This window comes from Chroicocephalus ridibundus, chromosome 8, assembly GCF_963924245.1.
Source record: "Chroicocephalus ridibundus chromosome 8, bChrRid1.1, whole genome shotgun sequence".
NCBI classification, from domain to species: Eukaryota; Metazoa; Chordata; class Aves; order Charadriiformes; family Laridae; genus Chroicocephalus; species Chroicocephalus ridibundus.
The window spans coordinates 28,738,921-28,760,962 of NC_086291.1; the positions used below are offsets into that span (position 1 = coordinate 28,738,921).

General features: G+C 42.7%; 1 protein-coding gene across 3 annotated transcripts in view; it reads right to left on the reverse strand.

The window, feature by feature from the left end:
• Positions 1 to 7,896: 7,896 nt before the first annotated feature.
• Positions 7,897 to 22,042, reverse strand: part of EDEM3 (ER degradation enhancing alpha-mannosidase like protein 3) — a 30,222-nt gene continuing 16,076 nt past the window's right edge. The window contains exons 11-22 of one of the 3 annotated variants that reach the window (XR_010072207.1): positions 21,861 to 21,944; positions 20,230 to 20,313; positions 19,540 to 19,664; positions 18,832 to 18,997; positions 16,453 to 16,607; positions 15,514 to 15,667; positions 14,810 to 15,004; positions 13,858 to 14,023; positions 13,164 to 13,349; positions 12,275 to 12,322; positions 10,114 to 11,636; positions 7,897 to 9,342 (exon numbers count right to left, since the gene is read on the reverse strand). Coding sequence is in view for 2 of the 3 variants with exons in the window: in XM_063343505.1 (XP_063199575.1) it covers positions 11,230 to 11,636; positions 12,275 to 12,322; positions 13,164 to 13,349; positions 13,858 to 14,023; positions 14,810 to 15,004; positions 15,514 to 15,667; positions 16,453 to 16,607; positions 18,832 to 18,997; positions 19,540 to 19,664; positions 20,230 to 20,313; positions 21,861 to 21,944 (1,770 nt within the window). In the remaining variant the exon portion in view is untranslated. Of the gene's footprint in view, positions 11,637 to 12,274; positions 12,323 to 13,163; positions 13,350 to 13,857; positions 14,024 to 14,809; positions 15,005 to 15,513; positions 15,668 to 16,452; positions 16,608 to 18,831; positions 18,998 to 19,539; positions 19,665 to 20,229; positions 20,314 to 21,860; positions 21,945 to 22,042 lie in introns of all 3 variants that reach the window. The other 2 variants (XM_063343505.1, XM_063343506.1) reach the window with 2 other exon arrangements.

The following is a 22,042-nucleotide window of genomic DNA, read 5'->3' on the forward strand; positions in this document are numbered from 1 at the left end:
GGCAAAGCCAGGCCTCCAGACTCTCCAGGTCTAATCTCTTGAAGCAGCGCTGTGCCAACTGGGGGTATCTGTTGCGTGTCCTGTAGAGTTTATTTTTCCATGTTTTATGGAGAGGATATTGCCTTCTCAAAAGCAGATGTAATATTTTTAACAAATGCTGTCATAAGTAAAAAAAAAAAATAACAAAAGAAAAAGGAAAAAAATACACCTTCTGTATTTATTCTTTCAAAGAGATTGTTACCTGTGCCAACATTTCTTTTTGCTTTGACACCATTCGAGGGCCAGGTTTGCATTGCATTCCATGGAGGAACTTCGTTAAGACATAGATTTCTGTATTGTATTGATTTCATTGCTGATGTGTGTGACCATGAGACTGCATTAATAGCATCGTTTGCTGATGTGGCCAACACTTGAGTGGGGCACTGAGCCCGAAGCCCTTTAGCGTTGTCCATTTTTCACGGGAACTTCTGAAAATCAGGTCCCTTTAAAGGGTTTCAAGTCCCTCAAAAATCACCTGTGACTTCTGAAAAATCTTGAAAATATTAGGGAATTTTTTGACTAAAGAGATTTCCTCCAGTGTTCACACCCAGTTCGCTCCCTCAGTCCCCCGGTCTTCTGCCAACCTCAGCTGGAGTTGAGTGGTTGCTGTATTGCAGAACTGGGACGACTCAAGCACTACATAGCCTCAGTAGCTTTCCATATAGAAGCTCAGTGGTAGGGTCCTCTCTGGCAGGTTTCACCACATGCATCTTTATCCTGTTAATGGTCAAAAATTGCCAGCAAATTCTCGCTGCATTTGAGCAGCTGCTTTGACCACATGACTCTTCCCAAGCATCCCAACCTCCCTGGAGATGAGGTTTCACCGCCTTCCTCCCAGCACATCGTCCTTCTTAGGGCCATTGGCATCGCTCAGTGCTACGGAGGCATTTGATCTGCTCAGTTCTTCAAGGTGATAATGCTGTCTTTGTGCATATGATTTTTTCCATAATTTATGTCAGCTCTCGAGCAGGTAGCCATGCTAAGGAGTGTCAAGAGCCTGCACATTTCAATTATTTAAACACTTCAATTAATAAAGAGTCCCGGGGCTTGATCCCGCAAATCCTTCTCTCACAAGTGCTTTATAAAGCTTTTGCAAGTAGTACAAGAGTGATGGAATTGGGTCCGTCCTTTTGAAACGTGGCGTGTTTTCTAGAGGCCGAACGTCTCATGTATAAATTTCCCCATACAAGTCCCGTGTTACACGGCACGGTCTATCAAAACACAAGCCTCCTTTTGCATGGAGTTTCTTTCAGCCACCTATTAGTTTTAATATATTTTTTTTTCTTTTCTTTTTTCCTTGCCGATGACAAAGGCACCAGAGTCATGGGCTTTGGTGGAAGCTTTGTGAGCAAGGAAAAGCAATTCCCATCTTTCCTCTGCACTTAATGTATTCAAGCAGGGTGAAAAAGAGGAGGATGGGAGGAGAAGGAAAACGGCTTCTATCTGATACGCTGTGCTTAGCTGTAAATGTTTTTTTTCAAAGTTTCTTTTAAAAAAAATGCCAAGAAAACTATTTGAGGCCAAGCTTCTTTTTAGGAGGCTGTCGCACCAGAGCTGCACAGTCACACTGCGTCACCATCGTCATTCACCTAACGAGACGGGGGCTGTGAAGGCTGAACGTTGCTGCTCTGGGGGCAATTTGGGCGCAGTTTGATGTGGTGCTCACAGTATGTGTTTGACCTGGAGAATGCCACCTGGAAAAGAAAATCTGTTTGTAGCCTGGCTATCTGACAGTTATTTTTGACTGCATCACTAGTAACCAGGGATAGGGACACATTTTGTGTCCCTGCCCAAGGCAGGGGCTTGGAACTAGATGATGTTTAAAGTCCCCTCCAGCTCTAACCATTCTGTGATTCCATGATTTTGCCTTCATTCTAGTTTCATGAGGTTTTGGCAATGCCTTCCTTCAGTCACTTCCCGTCTCCGTATTGTATCTATTGCAGCATATATGCTTTGACCTAAAAAGATGATGCCTTTTTTTTTTTTTTTTTAAAATATATAATAATTGTGAGTGTCTTAACCTATGCGCCCTCCCAACCCCTTCCACGCTCCATACAGCATCCAGCTCCCAAGGAGGCAGCTCCAGTCATGGTAGTCAGGAAGAGCTTTGCTCTCCTACCTGAAATGTGGTTGTGTGTGTTAGACTCGGTTAACTCATGGGTTTTCTAATGCCGCACCAAGGAGGAGCTGGCTCTTCTGCGTGACACTTGCATCTTACTCGATTTCGAAGGCTGGCATTTGGTATTCCTGAGCTTTTTCAGGGGTGAAGGAAATCCTGCTCCTGGAGCCAGCACCAACCCTTGACACCAAGGTGGTGCTTTGCCTCAAAATCATCACCCTTGAACCAAGAGCAGCATTTGACACACAGCATGGCTTGAGTCACAGGAGGCTGCACCTAAATTAGATTAAAGAAACCCAAAACCATATCGGTACTTTTTTCTTCTCGGAAGGCTGCGGATTATTTCACATCATTCGAATGCTGACACCTGTATTTTTTTCCCTTGGGACTCCTGATGGGACATTTCTGGGCCAAGTCTCTGCATGTGATACAAGGGACTGGGGTGGTTTCCTCCAGCCCTGGGACTTTGAGGAACCGCTGAAGGACTTGAGCAAAGCTCCAGTCCATCCCATTTGGGAGCAAGGCTTCGCGTGGTCAGATGGACTTGCTGACCTACTGCAGGATTTTCCGTGTTATTCATATAAATTAGGCTCCGTAAGAACCAGTAGAGAGCGTACCTTGGCAAACTCTGGGCTTCTCTCGAATTTTGTGGCGATTCGCACTTTATCATGAAGAACTGGGCAGGGTATTAGAAGCGCTCTGGGCTTTTGCTGGTGGCTTTTAGGAAGCTGTCTTGGACTCACTGGCAATATTCAGCAAATGCCTTTTCCTGTGGTTGTTCCTCCTAATCTCTGTTTGGACTTACCTTTTAAAAATACACCTGGGCTGGCTGATGCAGGACCTGCTGTGGCTCCCCATGGAGGTCTATGTGCTCTGCCTCATGCCGTTGGGCAGCACATAGACCTTGTGGTGTCACGGGGGATGAGCAGCCTGGAAGGCCATGGACAGACGGTGAGGATGGATGTGCAAGTAGATATAGCAGAGAAACCAGCCCGCAGACCCTGGCCAAAATGCCCTTGAAGAGGATCATCAAAGCAGCTGGTTAATTACCTGACTAATACCGCAGTTTCCTGACTCCCATGAAGCTTTCTCTGATGCTGGACTTCAGCCCCAAAACTATACCATCCAAAACGTCACATTAATTTCTTCCTTTGCTTTCAGTCACAGCTGGGGTTTGTTTTGGATTAAGTGTCTCTCCTGGGACCCAGAAGACCCAGCTTTGCATCCTCCCCTGCCACGAGTCCTTTGTGGCCGTGGACAAGCCATGCAGGCCCCAGGTTGACTTACTGCACCCCTCCGTCCCTCTGTGCACAGCAGGAATAGCAATGCTTTCTGAATCCTGACTGCACAGGCAAAATCCTCAGCCCACGACCGCCCTCATCCCATCGTCTCACGCGTACTTGGGCAGGCTCTGACCTTCTCAATACCCGGAGGAGTTGTGCATGGTGCTGCCACAAGGCACAGACATGAGCCACAAGACACTGCTGTTGGAGAAAGGAGGCCGCGATCGACAATATTGCATGATTTTTTTGCAGCGTGCCTTTTCATGGCTGAGAGCCCTGCCCATGAAGCACAAGTACTTTAAAAAAATCTGAATTAGGATACAAGAGTGAATAGGTAAATGAAGCACCAGAGAGACATGTTTAAGCTCCAAAGACATTGCCATCATCATATGAAAATTAAGAGTGAAGATAAATATTCAGTTCTCAGCTATTTCAGTTTTATCAAGTCTATAAAACAATAATTACCTGTCACTTCGATTTTGGAGTTGGTGATGACTCAACTCCGGCTCGGCTCGGCTCGGCTGACACACCAGACCTTCAGGAGAGGAGAGGCTTCCAGCTGGGTAATGTCTGCATCTACCGAGGAACAAATTTAACACAAGCTTTAAACAAAAGGGGGTGATTTGCCATCGCTGCTGGCATTTCTGTCCCACTAACAGCTTTGGTTAGCAGTGCTGCTTCACAGGTGACAGTCCATGGTGCCACATAAGCTTCATGTCCAAGATGCAGGTTTTATAGTCGCATTTTACAACACGTCTTGCCACTTTGGCCATTTCCCCTTTGTTTTCTAAACTGAGAGCTGGCAAACTCGAGCTCTGATGGCCCATCGGGTGCCTTCACACACGCACACACCCCCCCGCAGCAAAGGGAGAACCTCCCTCCCCTCCACGTCACCTCAGCCTGCGGGGAGCAGCAGCACAGCTCGTCCCCCCCATTCCCTGCCACCAGTGAAGAGCATCAGGCTCCACATACCGGCATAATCACCTCTGTAAGCTTAAATTTCTAACCCTACAAAAGTTAAAGAACATTTTCCAAAGCCAGCACCGTCTGTAAAGCTGAGTGAATGCAACCGTGTGTCCAGCAAGACACACCCCCCCACCCAGTGGCAAGCAGGATGGAGAATTGCTGCCTTTTGGGTCCTGCTACCGTTGGGAAGTTCTCCTTTTCCAGGCTGAGATGTGTCTCTATTTAGTTTCATCCTGGAGATGTTTGGGGAAGAGGAGACAAGGAATGCAGGGGTGGGTTTGGAGGGGCAGGTTGTTTGCTTTACTGTTGGGGAGGAAACCTTGACGCTGAACATCCAAAAAGTTGGGTAAGCCCTGGGTGAAAAATTTGTATTTCAGTTCTTGTGCCGTTGTGGATGTCGTGTTTGGCAAAGGGAAACAAATCCCAACTCCAGGGAACTGCAAAATGTGAAAGTTGGTGGAATTCAAAAGAGTTCATGTCTGTCTTTGACATCCAGATAAATGCTGTCTTTGAGCTGGAAGATGGCACAGTCATCATCATCACCTTCACCATCATCTCCTCCATCATCATCATCATCATCATCATCATCATCATCATCATCATCATCATCATCATCGTGTGAGACCATGAACCTGCTTCATAAAAGCCAACTATAACACCATCCTCGTGGACATCTACTCCCTGTGCCCACAACAACATCTTGGCAGCGCTGTGAGCACCAATGGAATGTTTTAGGGAAAAAAATTGTCCTTTTTTTAAAGTGTTGCCCACATTATGAAAGCTGACACTATTGGAGTGCAGCAGTTTCATGTGGCAGCCAGGGGCCAGGACGGTGCAGAGGACCCCACCAGTGACTTCCACTCTGATTACTGAAAAGCTGATTGAATGAAGACGCCAGCCCTGGGGCGGGGGGTGATCCAGGCTCGAGTCCGTACCTTTATCCGATGGTTGCTGCCGATCGCTGATTTATCCGCCAGCTGTCACACACAGAAGCGAGTGATTTCTTCTCTATCGGACCGACTTGCTTCCTCCTTGCTGCTCTGCCATCCCGGATGGTTTCTGTTTAAATCAGGAGACCTGAGCTTGTATTTCAAGCTCTGCTAATTAATAGCGGCAGCCTCCCCTTAATGGCTCTATTGGCGGGAGGCGTTGCCCTGAATGGGTGTTAGCGTGGGATGCGTGGGATGCAGGGCCCGAGCGTGGTACCCTGGAGCAACGAGCATCCTCCACAGCTGCAGACTTTCCTTCCCCCCCTTCCAAGGCTTCAAGGTGTGAGTTGAATATAAAATTTGTTCCTCCTGTATATAATATATATTTTTTAAAAAATTAAATTTTGAGACAAAAAGTTCTCGAGTGCCATTGCTGCAAGAAACTAGAAAGCTACGTGTGGGAACTGAGTGATATTCTCGGGTTTTTGGCATTCTGCTTTTGTGTCTATTAATAATCCCCCGGAGTGAGTCATATGGAGATGCATTTATTCACTGAGTCGGAGAGTGCTGCTACCCAAAATAGCAGCTATGTAATTTTTTATGATGCTGTAATGCCAGTCCGGCGAAGATTGACATCATTTAGCAGAGATGCTCCCTGCCTGGCAATCGGATAACCCGTGTCAAGCCCTAAAATAAACGTGGAAAGCCACGTGCTCAGTTACATAAAACAGCCGTGAGAGCAGCCTGTGGCGGAAATGCCCTTTCCTGCACATCTTTTTCCTTTTTTTTCCCTTGGGCCTTTCTAAGCCTTCTTTTCTAATTTTCTGAAAGCAGAGTGTGAGGAGCATCAGGCCAGAGGGATGGGGAAGTGGAGGGGAGGATCACGCTTGTTTCTAACCGTCAGCATTTAACTCTATTACCACCCTGCCGCCTGCGAGAAGAGGTCCACAGACAAATCCTAAAACGTGCCAAATTCAGTACATCCAGCTCTGAATTGCACACCATGTCTTCTCGCCCATGTTGCCGCTCCGCCGGCTCCATATTTCCCTCTGCAAACCTCCAAGCATCCTCCTCGGCTCCTGCCCAAAACCCAGCGACTCCTGCCCGTCCCGGTGCTGGCAGCCTGGAGTGTCGCGGTGGCCAAGGGCATGAAGGCAGAGAAATGGTCGGCGTTGAGCATTTTAAGGCAGGGTGAAGCTGGTTTTCTGTGTTTCTTCTCATTCTCTGCCCTGCACTGCTGCCATGAGGGCTGTCCTGGTGTCGCAGCCGGCAGCGAGCCCGAGTGATCACAGGCGGTCCCGGTGCTCCCCAAAAGCAGGTGCACTACTACACAATACCTGCACGCTCTTTTTTTTTTTTTTGAGCCATTTTGGATTAAATGCCTCCACCGTGGGACCAGCCCTGGTGGCATGTCGTCACGCTGTGCCCTCCGCCAAAGGATTAATAAAGATGAATTCGCCCACGCCAGGGTTTAATAGCTTGGGTGAACTTTCCCAGGCAAACAGTGGTTTATAGAGACCATCCCAGCTGGAAACATTTATTAACATTATCTTTTTATGTAGCACATAGGAAGAAAATTGGACTCCTGCCACCAGCAGCTCCGGGCTGACGTGAATGATGGGCCTTGGAACAAGCAGCAGCTGAGGGTGAATTTTTATCAGAGCCACTGAAGTCCTCCAGATTCAGGTGACCTGACTAGAAAGTGGAAATGGGAAAACTGAGCAATGGCAAGTAATTAAGGATAGTTTTAGTAGGAGGTGTGACGTACTGGTGCCATCATGCCACCCTCACCCTTCCCGCATCTCTGCGCTGACTGTTCCTGGGGACCGGAGGTATCGGGCATGTGTTCAGATGGGAAATAATGAACTAAATATTCCTGATTTCTTGTTAGAGAAGAAATATAAATAGGGGCAGGGCCACCTGCAATGGGAGAGACACTCCTTGTTATTTCAAAGGGGATCTGGGCATTGCAGCTGGCAAAGTGGTGGAGTTGAACATGCAACGATAATCCCAGATGCTCCAAGGACTGGGTGAGGGTGTTGCTAAGAGAGAACGTTGGTTTCTCTAAGAGAGTTCTTTATATTTAAAAAGAAAAAAAAAAAAAAAAAAAAAAAAAAGTAATGCACTTTGCTGAGGTTTTGCTCCAGGGTCTCTCCAGTTACCCCAGCAGAGAGGAGAGAGACAACTTTGCTTCTGCTGGTGGCTCTGCTGCCACCTCCCGAGCCCCTGTCCAACAGCCCCCCGCAGCAGGAGGGGCAGCAGCTGGAACCCTCCTGGGCCCAGTCTGGGGCTCTGGTTTCCCCGAGGCTGGCAGCTGGGAACTCGCTCTGTCCCCTCGTTAAGGTTGCTAATAAAGACACAGAACAGCACCCGTGTGACTACCAAAGGCCTTGCTAAAAATCAAGGCAAACACAGCTCGGAGGGCAACTCAGAAACTGATGTCAATTTAGCACAGCTTGACCAGAATATTTACATTTTATTAAATCTTTACAATCAGCAATTATAATCAAGTACACAATTATGTACACAGATTATATACATTTTAGCCCAGACTTTTATATCACAGTACATAGTTGCCCTTAGAAATATTGTATACACTTATCACCAGACAGTAAAACCCAACATTAGTGTTACAGCACCTGTTATTAGACATCTTTCATAAGAAAATATACGGCTGTAAATTGGGCTGGCTAAAAAAAAAAAATCTTATAAAATCTGAACATACAATATTTCATTCACAGAATGTTTTGTTTTGTTTTTTTCTATGTTCTGACTGATGCCTTTTGCATAAGATGTCCCGTTTTGAACCTCTCAACATACACTTACGCCTACCGCTGTGCCTTCAGGTGCGCTGGCAGCAGGAGAAGAACCAAAGCTGGGCTCATTTTGAAACTTCATTAAGATACAATAAATGTAAACAATTGAGAATATTCCTGTAAGATCAAATAAGAACTTAATTGGCTGATCTGAATTACATGGCATGGGATAAGTGCTAGCTCCAGCTGCGATTCCTGAATTCTTCAGTGTTCAATACCATACAAGTAACCGTAAAATACCCCGTACAAAGGAAGAGGAGACGACTGATGAATGACGTGCAGGCGATACTCCACACGGAGGGAGCAGACTTCTAGCATTTTGGGAAGGCTTACTCCCCTCTCCAAAAGTTAGGGGTTTGTTGGTTTTTTTTTAATACATTCTTCTTGCTTTTTAAGATGACAGTGACAGAAAATTGAATTCTTTTCAGAATGATATGAAAAGGTTAAACTAATGCCTATTTCCTCATAAGGAAATACAAATTGAAAATAACCTGAATAAAACTGCCCCCCCCAATTTAGTCCTCTCTCCCAAAAGGTCAACCCTACCCCATTCAGTTCTGTAAACAAAGCTATGGCTCTCGTGACAGTTTCAAAGGTAAAGTAGAACAGACTGAAACAAACAAAAAAAACCCCAAACCCAAAGCCCTACCCAAAAGGAAGGAGGCAAGAGTTACGTCTCTGAGGTAGGCCACCACCAAAACGATGCTTCAAATCCATACAGGGTTCTGGGATCGTTCGCAAATCCCTTAAAAGGAGAGCTAATGTCTGCTGCTTTATCAAGAGATGTGGAAAAGCAGTTAACTAAAAATGAGCTGCTGGTGGCAAGGAAAGTTAACCTTTTAATAAAATTTTGCATCTACACATAAATTTTCTGCAAGTAAAAAAAAGAAAACCTTTAGTTGCAATATTGACAGTCTTAACATAATGACCAGAGGGCCTCTGTAACTATAAAAATAATCCTATTTCCACCAAAAGAGCTAACGGGGATGAAGCTGTAGCCCATATTGAAGAGCACGGGAACAAAAATGCTCCTTTTGTGGCACCACGCACCGGCAGATGAAACGAGTTACCAGCAAGGCCCCGGGAGCTGACCCCATGGCGCCGCTGCTGCAGCTGACCGCGCTTGGCCACGCTGCTTCGAGTCCAGGTGCTGCCAGGGGAGCGCAGCATCCCCCGGGGACGCACCGGTGCTCCAAGTAACAAAGGACACTTAAAAGGCTCCCACGATCAAATTCCTTATGTGAAGAAACTCACATAACAAAAAACATAAATAAAAAAAAAATCTCAACTGAAAAGCCCTGGCTGCTTCAAGCCCCCTCATTCAGTCCAAACCTCCATATGGTTATTTGTGCAAAGGAATTATAACTACATTTAAAAGCTGATTTATTTAAAAGGACACTTATTCGCTATTCCACTAACACTCCATTTCCTCCTCAAAATTACCTCCTACTCTAGTGATTTAAAGTTATCAGTTTCTGGATCATAGTCTGATTGACTGTCGTGCTCTCAAAAGGTGCCTGTGCATTTGGATACTCTCGACAGCAAGTGGCATTGAGTTCACGTCTGCAGCGTCTGCCTGGCATTCGTACTGTGCAGGAGTAGACAGAAATACATACAGTATGGCTGGACTAATTAACAGTTGCATATTTAGCACACATAACTTCACCAGCTAAATGAAAGGTGCAATTCAGATTGGGGCTTTTCTCTATTCCGTTGTGAAGATGAATATAAACCTCCATTTCTAGCCTGGTGCAGCATATAGGCAGTGTTCATTTACTCTTTAATATAAAACAATTCTTTGAACCACAATTCACTAAAAGCAGTTTATATAAATCAAGTTAATTAGTTTTTGGCAGTTTCTTTGGACACAGTCAAAATGTCTCTCGGTTGTTTAAACATCCCCATTTTTATTTAAATAATGTTTTTCGTAATAGGGATAACAAACGAGGACTCACACTTACCTGTAGCAAACTCCTGGAACCCCGAGCAACACCAGTCAGCCTGGCCGCTCATGCCGCTGGACTTCCAACGACGGACCCAACAAGCCAAAACTTGCGCCTCACTACTGGTACTGGCCTCACTGCCGGAAGTATCACACAGATAGGAGTTGCGTATAAAAAGATGACAGCACAGTCAAGCTGTTAGAAATCAAATTTGTAGAAAAAGGAAGATTTTTTTTGTTATATGCTGATCTAGTTCTGTTTAGTGTCCTTGCAGAGAATATTGCCAGTTTAAATTCCTTATCTCAGGGTCGGTTTTTCAACCTGGAAGGCCAAGAGAAACATCTACCTTGTCCACTTTACCTTAACCTCAAGCATAATGTTCCCAACGCACCGTGAAGCTGTATCTGGTAGACCCCAAACGAGCAAGGCTGCCTTAGCTTCCCTGATGGAACCTGTTTACAAAGCACACATCGCCTTTGGTTTATACCGTTTCTCCAGTTGAAAGTGGAGCAGAAGGGAGAACTCGCATGTCCTCATGGTCGTTCTTCATGGTAACAGATGGAAGGAGTGATGAGCAACACTACTACGTCTCGGCATGATGTGTCAGGACGAAATCAAACCGCTTCTAGCTGTGTCTTAAAGACAAGACAGCTGGAAACGTAATTTCACCCGCTGCTATCAGTGAAGCCTTTCAACTCAGTAATGGTAAGTGAAACCGCACCTTCGCTCGAGCCAGAGGAGTGGCTTACCTACTGCCTTCCGGTGCCCTCACCGATAACCGTTACCCGGCACGTTAACCCCACCGTGTTCAACTTGTGCCTTCCAGAGGCCAAAGGAGCGAGACCTCTTGGAGTCTGGAAGGCAGAAGTCGGGCTGGTTCCCTGAAGGAGACTCCTGGGTTACAGCACCATGCGGCGGAGCCAGACAAATGCTTCGATTGCACGTTCCCATTTTTAAACAGGAAAAATTAAAACAATACAAAGAGCCCGTGCTGGATTTCTGTGGTCATTTCCAGGTGAAACCTGGTTGCTCATCACAATACTGAATATGTTTCCTAGTTCTCAGGTATCAGGGCCTCACTTTTACCCAAAGAGTTCTCCACTTGTTTATTAACAAATAAGTTATTATTACAAGTCATAGCTCATCCTTTTCCATCATTTCAAATGCTTCTATATCTTCATTCCAGTCTGCTAATATGGATTCCATGGGTTGGACTTTATTATCCCAGTTAACTTTGGAATTTGACTCTGTCTCAGTCTTTTGTTCCTGAGGCTGGTGATCCCCTTGCGTACATGCTGGCTCCGGGGCACTGGCCTCGTCGGTTCCAGGGACAGAGGAATCCTGATTTGAAATGGAAATGCTGTCACTGTCTGCGTCAGCAGGAGATAAGGACTCAGGGTCAGTAACATCAGAGCTTTCTCCTTCTTCAGGCTCCTCACTGACTGCACCAACATCCTGAGATGCCGAAGTAGCTTCTTCTGAATTCTGTTTATGTGAATCGTTTTCAGATAATTTCTGGTCCATACTCTCCATTTCCAAGTCTTTGAGAGGGGAGAGGAAAAAAAAAAAAAAAAAAAAGGCTTTGAAAAAAACCAACCCCACCTAGGAAGGCAGCATGTTGTTATTTATTTCATAAGTAAGGTCACTTCCCTTGACCTTATTCCTAGACTTCCCACTGATATGAAAACTTAATGTTATCAAGGAACATATTTCACAGAGGAAGGTGAGGGAAGACATTTAAACAAGGGCAACCAATATGGTGAGATTAGTTTTGGTTCCTCAAACTGGAATAGTGGCTTCTGGGTCAGTGCTAGTGGCCATCCCTCAGTCTTAAGCAAATACCCACTGCCTCCACTGAACGTTAATGCTGGATTGTAAAGCACCCCCAGACCCACCAGGACCCCACTTCTAAGCAAATGGAAGACAGAGTTTCTTAATTTTACTGAACTGGGAATTAAAGAGAGCCAAAGCCAAAGCCTCCCTCGTCACATCCCCACTCAAAGCAACTCACACACATATTTCAAGTAGTAATTTAGCCCGTAACTCTACAACTGCTGTCCAATTTAGCCATGCAGTTAGAGTTGGAGTTAGATCTTTATACCTAGTATACAGGACACTAATATTTCAAAACTTCTAGGGAATTTAACTGAATATGCCACGTTTAACACAGGATACTTACTGCTATCAATAATGTAGTTTGGAATCATTTTACCTTTAAAGATTGTTGCTGGGATTCCAAACGGAAGCAGAAGGAGGGGGGAAGAAGCAGACAGGCATTACAAATTCTCAAATGCAGAGCTATCTGTTTAGTATTTTGCTAGAGCAGCTGAACCATAGTTATAAAAGAGGAGGAATCTGTAAGCAGCTATGAAGAAACAACACTGTAGCTTTCAGCATATCACCTTTGCAAACGCGCACAAAATAAAGGCTGTCATGGTTTACTAGAGATACTTGTTCTTACATACTCTGCTTGGACAAAGCAGTGCTCCACAGAAGGCTAGAATTTTCTACTGTATGCAAACATTTTAACTGGAAATGTATTAGCTTGCAATTTTTTTGTATTACACACGAAAAACTGCAAAACATCTGAGGTCAGCAGCCTTATTTCTCATGGTAACAACTTCTTAAATAAGCAAAATAGTTGTAACAGTTGTGTCTCTCCTTTTGGGTACGAAGCGCGTCACTGGGGAGCTTGATAAGAGAGAGGCATTTACAATGTAGGGCACTGAAAACGCTTATGCTATTCCTGACACCACTTCAAAGCGGATTATGACAAAAAGGGTTCAAAAGGAATCCAAAAAGGATGTATTTTCTCATTAGTCAAAGTGACATTTAACTTACGAACGGCATTTCTGGATGTTAATGTTAACTTGGGGGGGTGGCAGATAACGACACATCTCGGATATGAGTTATTTCCTAAGAAAGCCATTACCAGTGTCAAACAGAGCTACCGCTACCAAATAACGCATCTGCACCTTTGGGTGGCAACAGAAATCACTGCCGTACATTTCACGTTGCGCTGTGGCACAGACGGAAGCCGAATTTGTATAAATATCCTCTAATCTTACCTCTGTCTTTCGCTTTATCAGAAAGGAGCACCTCCACAGCCTCATACTCCCGGATTGCATCCAGTATGATGTTTCCTTCCTTGTTGAAGAGGAAGAGCATGGGAATCGTGATATCATCTGTATTCTTTCCATCACCAGCCATTTGGAAGAGAGGAGCTGTGTCACTACTGCTTCCCTCGTTGTCATCTAGCCAGATGCACACAAAAGGAAAAGGAGGAAACCTCCCGTTAGATAAACGGCCTACAACTCCGAACTTCAGCCGAGTTTTTGAGCAGCTTTCTACTGCCCAGTCAGCTAAGAGGATCTCGGACAGAAAATAGTACGTCAGTTGTAAAAAGCAAAAATCCAACTGCGTACTTGTTTTCCTTATCATTTGTCATTTGTATCTCAAGTGTCCTTCAGCAGCTAGCAGACAGCACTATTCCGACACTCAGTGATCCTTAAAATAACAACTTTTCATCTGCGAAAGCAGTGACAATCACCCATCCCAGTTTCTTTAGCTGTACTTTCTGTGCAGAACTAAACAAAAGCAAAACATTTCTTCATCTTCCAAAAAATCGCAATTTCCTTGTTGGAGTACTGTCACATCAGAGAGCTTAACAGCTGCTTGTCAGCTTCCAGTAACTTCAAATCTGTAAAATATAGGTTACATCTACACAAACTTAAGATTTCAAGGACTTAAGATTTTATTTACCAATAACAATGCCACCTATCGCTCCAGCTTTTTGAATGTTCCGTGCCTTTTCAGCAAACATACACTGGCCTCTCTGCATCAGAGCAATTTTCTCTTTCACTGCCTCAGGATTAGTGATCTCTGAGCATCCGTTATATGGCTTAATGGTTGCAACAAATCCTCTTGTCTGTTTGGAAAAACAAAAACAAACAGAAAGAGAGAATTACAGCACTAGGCTCAAACTTGCAAAGGATTCCTAAGCATTTTCATTTCTTCAGTTAGTCTAATGCATTTAGGGGTGTCTTCTGTCAGCGCAGGCAATCTTTACCCTGAAGCTGGAGTTCTAAGAAGCCAAGAATGACCAAGTGAGAACCAAACTCTCACATTCAGCGTATTTTGTCTGTACCTGTGAACTGTTGTCTCTGGAAAAATTTCTTCTGTCAACTGCTAGTCTGGAACTCCTCTTTCGAGCTGCATCTTGCCCAATCCAAGTCATCGGGTTTTCCTATTGCTTCCAATAGGAACCATTGCCTCTGGGATATTTTCTTCTTCCATCAAGATACAGCTTTTTATAAAAGCTTGTGTAAGAACAGCCTACTTTAACACTAAAAGGGCTTCTGCAAATTCATGGCTGACATGGTAGGAAAAACTTCCCTTAGATTAACATCTCTTAGGAGATGCACTGCAGATTATATACATTTGTTTCAAAAAAATCATACTATGTATGCAATGTAAATCCTAAATCATGACTGATGAGTCGGGAGCAGAGCACGGGCCACAGACCGATAAGCCACTCATCTAAAAGACTGTCATTGCTGTCATTCTGTCATCGCTGCGCTCTGTCATGTTAACCACTGTAATTAATTGATCGCTCTCTAGCCAGCCATCCTGAAATAGGACCAGTGCTGTAAAATTGAGACAATAAGGCAAGTAACAGAAAGCTAGGAATACATGACATACACATCTCACATACCCCTGCTTTGTGTTTGGATAAATCCATCCCAAATTGTGCTGGTCCGGCAGTCAAGACCACCCTGCCAAAGAACGGGTGGGAAACAATTTGAACAGCACGAGGAGGCAGCTGTTGCTCTTTCTGTTGCTGACTGGAGAGTTCAATCATTTCCTGCATGAACCGTAAGCCATCTTCAGCATCGAGGGAACTTGCTGCCTGAGTAGTAAAGAAACAATAAACAGTTTCCTCTTAAATGTTTGAGAAACTTCGAAAAAAAACCCAAAAAACTGAAGTTAGGTTTGCTTGGATCACTGCTACAAAGATTTTAAAATACAGAGTGGCTGCTCACTGGCACTCATTCATCATTTCAAATGAGGAATTTAACTTTTTAGCGTCTCCACCACACTGTAGGCTAAAAATATATAACTATAGAGATCTCCTAAACAAACAGGAGTATCTCACACTGAAAACGCATACTTGCAGATAAGATGCTAGTAGTGCATCACTTCGACAAGAACAGTCTCCATCTAATTTAATGGAAGATTGGTTAAAAGCGTTGCTGGGGCAAAACATTAACAAGCGTCAACTTGCTAAATATAGTTGCACATTCAGCTCATGTGCCCCCTTCCACAGACCGGCCGTCCCTCCTGAGCCTCTAAGTGTCAAGTACCATTGCCAGCAGGATTTTACTAGAAGTTTTCAGAAAAAGTACCGTCAGGTCTTACTTGCACTGCGTGCTGTACTAATTGTACTCTTCCATCTTTCAGATGAATCAAACTGACTCCCATCTTCTTCAGTATCTCCAAGTGTTCAGGATTACTGGCCATGAAATCTCTGGCTCTCAGTGGTGGTTTTGGTCCACTTCCCAAACTCTCTTCTCTGCCAAAAAGATATTAGAGATCAAAGCTTTAATAAACAGATTATTCTAGAAACATTACTCTTGCATTATTCCTACCACCACGAGATTAGAATTCTTTGGAATAATGTTGAGTACAAATTTCACTAGAATGCAACTTCTCAGTCAAACTATCTTTTTTAAAAGTTGTCGCTATTATCAATAATTTTGTAGTGCAAAAAAGCACGCACCATGTTGATAACAAGACTACCATATGCTATCTCTCATTTCTAAACAGTCTGCATTATTGTAAGAGTGACTAAAACCAGTCTTCCTCATACAGCTGCTACTCCGTTTTACTCATTAAGTATAAATCCCAAAGAGGCATTTCGAAGGATAAAGTTCCTCAGCTTTAACAGACCATCCTAAATTCTTCAAAACAGGTGAAGTTATGTATGGTACCACGATTCGCTTACTACAAAGAAGAGTTGCAGAACTGTTCAAGAGACTACAGAAATTAATTTTGCAAATCAAAGAGACATATTCCCTGTAATACCTGGGCTACAATTCCCACTCTGAGCCTGTGGCTCATTAAGCTCCTTTTGCTTTGAAAGACGCACTAATTCCTGCTGGAAATGAACTAAGTCTTGCTGGTGATGCCAGAGAAAACATAACTGATTTTTCCTGTAGCTAGGCTACCCGTTTCAAAAGGGCTCCCAACTCAAGCAGAGCAAACTCCAATAACACCTCATATTTCCCCTTCCATGTGTAACAGGCTCTATTCGGCTCACTCCTACGCTGACAAAAGACAAAAAAAATTTCATCTTACGCTCTGGAAATTCCCCTAGGACAGCTCTTATCCACCACGTTTTTCAAAGGCTCACGAATACTCTGAGCAAACATAGGGTCATTTGGGAAAAGAATCTGGGTGTTCGGACAAGTCCAGTCAAAGTTGCTGTCATCCAGCTCTGTGTATTCTGTAGTCTAAAATGAAAGACACACGTCACCTATTAAAAATGCAGGTTACATTTTTATACAAAGAAAATCAACAAATAGACCGACCCTTAAGTAATTTGTGTACTTAGGACACAGAGCAGTTGAATGCAGTAAGTGTCCTACAGGCACACACGTTCTGGGAACAAAGAATACATCACTCTTCCATGCTGCACCTTGTAATAATAAAGGGCAAACCCCTTTCTAGGAATAGCTAAATTCAATACCAGCTCGAATTTGTAACTTACCAAACTTGCATCCACAGTTTCTAGAATTTTTTTGCAAAGACAGCTAATCCTCTACTGGCAAACAGCACTTCTCAAGCCCACTCATGACGTAGCTGGTGCCCCTGCACTTTCACGTGCTGGACGAGTAAAGGAGGTAGACACAATTTCACTTGATACTGCCTTTGTGCTGAGCAGACCAGCTGTAGGCCTTAGACAATTCTTGCTTCGTATTACTAAGAATGTCACATCTTGTGATACAAACAAAAGATTCCCCTCCTCAGGAGCCATACAGACTTGCAAGTCTGAATGGGCAAGGATGAATCCACGTATAATTCAAACAACCTCTATTTTCAGAAAGGATGACAGAGTTAACATTTACACAAATTGCCGTTTTGTAACACGTGAAACCAGGTGGAACATGTACAGTGATTTGGAGCCATATTTAGTCTGGTTTTAGTTTTGCAAATAACTGGCTGGATAACTGGCAAGTTAAATACATTAATTTTTTATAGGTGAGAAAATTATCTACTTGCAAAAAAGCCTGTTTGCAACATATTAGCTAATTAAAAATCAAGTATTTAAAGGCTCCCTAAAACCTAAGACCTAAAAGGCTATTAGTTTACTGGAATAAACACTTTAAAGTACCTATGCTCTTAGTGTGACAAATATTAGCCACGTCACTCAAGAAATAGGGTCTTGCAAGCACTAGTGCGAGCATCAGCGTGGTAGGACACGACCTTTCCTGTTTATAAGAATAAATACAAACAGGATGTTGGGTTGCTACTACCAACTATTTCACGGACATTTCGGCTTACTAACGCTGTGTATATTAAAAAGAATTTACACATTCCATTTATTCTTAACAATATTTTCCTCCACCAGATAAATTCCATAAAAGACTAACACATCTTCACAGCCTTTTAGCTGTTTAATGCATTTTGTTGACACCATTTTCAGTGGATCTTTCTTACTTGTATTATGCACATTAGCAGCTTTGACTTAAAGAGTTTAAGAAAACTACATTTGAACAATTTACTCTATCTTCTTTACTGGCCTTTTATTAACTTTTGCTGTTCTCAAGAGAAGTACATGTGTCAGGCCAGCACTTCACACAGCATCAGCTGTGGGAATCCTCTCTGCCTCAGAAGTACCAACTTCTCACGTTGGGAACAAAAGTTACATAAAATGCTCCTTCAGACCCTTCAGAGGGAAGGGAACTTCTTGCACAGTTTAAAAAGCATAGTCTCCGTTTCCAAAACTCAAAGATAAAAGATGGTAAATGCTCAAGGAAAGAACACGCAGAGAGGGTGCAGGATCCCCACCATCAAGGAACACGAAAAAACAACCCCCCATTAAATGTATTACCAAAGTCGGACATTAAGAGCAAGTAACTAAAAATTGTCCACTCTGTAATGCTCGAGTCCATAAAGCACAGGCCTTTATGCTCAATTATATGATTTCTCCAGGACCGACGGCTTGACACACAACATCAGCATTTCCCTCTAAAACAATTAAATATCCCAAAAGCTACAGCTGGATCTTGTCAAACTAACTTTGTAGCGGTCTCAAAAAACCTTTCAAAATTTGCCAACTGTTTGTGTAGTAAAATAAGCAACAACAACTTTGGCATGTTGTTGCAAATGTATTAGAAAAAATAATAGACAATAAAGATGAACATAAAAATACCATAGCGTGTTATTTTCAAATTTATACAATGATGGGGAATAATTTTCTTTTTAAATATTGCTAGTATTCCACAGCTCTTTTCTCAAGATTCAGTGGTGCAGAATCCAGTCATGGAAATGTTATTCATACTCATGTGACCATTAATATGATGAAATAGTTCATATTAAACAAAGTGTTTTAACTCTGGTGTGCTTCTTCAAACTGTGATTTTTCCTGATTTTTCTTCTATTTCCTCTCATAAAAAAAAAAGGAACTGCTTCAAAGCGCCACTAAAATTGATTTAAATGTGAGCTGTTACTTACTGTATTTTTTTTAGAGACGGTTTGGTTTGTAGTGGAAAGCCAGAGTGGTAACAGATGAGCTTCTGTAGTGAAGATATAATCTTCAATGTCAAAAATCATGTCTTCCTTATCAGCAAACAGCAGGTAAAGATATTTAAACATCTCAGCCAGAAAGAAAGAGTCCATCCTATAGGGAAAAAAAAGAAAAATAAAATTTAAAAAAAATTTAAAAAAATCTATGTCCTTTAGGAAGATCCCCTCTATTTTTCTAAAACATCAGTAAAACGAATACTCATATTGCTCCATCTCTCTCTGAAGACTTCATGACTATTATTGTTGAACTTGTTTCCATTAGTATTCCTTCCACTTGGAAGAAACTATGTTTGGAGGGAAATGATTCAGCATGTTCAGTACAAAACAGCATTATAGAAAAAACAAATAAACCTCTTTACAAACTTCTAGATTTAAAATATATTTTGTTTGAATGCAATTCGTCTATTGCTCAGACAAATGAATCGTTATTAACTAAAGATATTCCATGTAACAAACTATAAAACTCTTGAAATAGTTTATAGACCATGACAAACGGATAATTTAAGACTGGGTTATCAAGCTGAAGGCAGAATGCTACTCAAAAGTCAATTCACTCAATTACATAAACAGGCTAACTAGGTTTTTTTTTTCCCATAATCTTTTTATGAAAAAAAAAATCACTGCAAAATCCTTTACCTGTCTTCATGACTTCCTGTACGAACATCCTTCATTGCGGCAAACCCACAAGGTACTCTTGCATACTTGTTCAAGTTTTCAATGAGTGTTTTTCCTACTTCTAGATAGTAAGGGTCCCCAGTAGCCTGTAAAAGAAAAACAAACGTGTGAAACCCAAACATCTAGGTGCACTTAGACTTACTATACCATTAGCAGCTGTCATTTTCCTAATGCTAATTTATTGATTCCATACCTTCTCAGACACCAGTAAAATCTAACCTATTGGTAGTGCTAAACAGTCTCAAGAGAGACTTCTGAGACGCTACTGCATTATCTTTTAAGGATATGCAGATAAGCAGATGGAAATGCCTACAGAAACGCAAGACATTCAGGCACAGCTCTTCTCTGCACGATACAAGTGGCTTTTGCTCTTAGTCTCTAAGCTCTCTTAAAGAGAGATCAGCAACATCTGAATATCTTTAAAAATATAGGCTTTGCCACTTCACAGTTTTCTTTCTAATTCTAGCCGTATAAAACAAAATTCCTAGAACAATTTTTGATAACCGATACTTTCATCTTGTTCATAAAGAGAACTGGCTCCAGTAGATAAAATAAGGTGGAGATAGGCTACTCATTCTATATTGAAATAAGACACCAATAAAATTCCAGGTGTTAGATGAAGTGACCAAAAGTCAGAGGAATGAAAGTCACCTTATACAAGAAGTAAGTGCTTTCCGCAAATTCAGGCCTTAAAGGATGCTGAGCCCAGTGAACTCTAAAGTCTGTTGTGAATGCCTGAGGAAGAAAAAGAAGAGACAAAAATAAATGCAAGAATAAAAACCAAACACAGGTTTATTTTGAATCCTACGTTAACTTTATTACAACAGCTGAAGTACAAAGCAGTGGAGGACTGAAGGCCCAACATCAGCCTGGGCAGGCTACAAGAACCTCTGTCCAGCTGGTACGTTTGAGGCCAAAACCTCACCCAGTGCTCGAGCCCACTTAGTGCGAGGGAGATGTACGCTTGTGTTTGTGCAGGAGCCCGGACACCACCCAGCCTCTTGACGAGTGTCCACCAAGTGGAGTTCTGGCAAAGGTGCCGGATGGGAACTTGTGCTCCGGGCCCTGGCGGCAGCATGCAGCCTTCAGGTGCTGCCACCAGCACCAGCGCGCGCCTCTGCCACAATCCAGCCAAAGCCGGCTGCCGGAGGGCCGCCACACACAGACCACCTCAGCTTCGACAAATACCATTTTTGCAAACTTACCTACCACCTGACACCACCAGTGCATTGAACTGTCATTTCAGGCTGACAGACTGCAAGCAGCTGTTTCTAACATAAGAAACACCACAGACTGGAAGTCACTTATCTAAAAATTTCCTGGTCTATGTATTCACTCTTAATCGCACTGGCAAAGCCACGTCTGTGGCAGCCTTACATCTCGTTCATACCAGGGTTTAAACTAAATCTTTGCTAAAGGGGATGGCATATCGGCTTAAATACAACCAACTGATCTTTCAAAGTTTCCTTTGTAAGTACAAAGCACTGAAAAAACAACACAAAAAAAAACCTCTTAAGGAGCCAAACCATACCATTTTAAAAGCACTCAAAAAAACCATTCCAGTGCTTAGCATTCTTTGGTCCCAATTTCCACATTAGGTGAATGTAATGTTAATTAAAGTGCTCTCTAGCAGAAATAAGCTTACACCAGAGGAAAGTGAAAATTACAAATGAAGTCAGAAGCTATCTGATATATTCTGGGTCATCACAGAATAAAGACTCGCACTTCAGCAGGTAAAAAAGCTTTTCTGTGCAGTATTAATTTGCTCAAAGACTGCACTTGCAATAACTACAGAGAAGTTTGTGTACCTGCTTTCAAGGACATTATGCAATATTTCATAACTTCCTCTCAGAACAATTCAGTCTTTTGTTTCCCTCCTTGGGTTAATAAAGATGTTAATAAAGGGTTGATAAAGACGAGTGTGATCTTTAGCATTAATATTATTACATTACTAAGCAGCTACCACTACATGTGCTTATACAAGTTTTGCATACTGAAACGAGTCAAGGTCAATTTTGAAAGGCTGAAATATGAAGTCTAAGCAATTGTTAATAGCAGCAGCCTCCTATTATTGTGTTAATTACAGCATAACTGAAGGAAAAATATTTCATATCCAGAAGACAGCTGTCATACATGCAGAACTGTAAATCACACAAGAATGCTGTGGAAATGAGCCTTTGGCTTTAATGACACATATACCTACTATTTTTTCAAATGGATAGCTGAGACTGCTCAAATTGAAGTAAGAATCAGTCTACACGATCAAAAAATTACCACCTTACCTCTGGAAGAAAGTTATGCTTCTTTATAACCTGATACAGCATCTCATGGGTTTCAATAGCAGGTCTAATATCGCCCTTCAACACCTGAAATTCAATAATAAAATTAACACTATTCACCATGCATAGGAATAATATTCAAAAGTTAGGCACACTCATTGTGTTCATGTAAAACTACAGCCCAA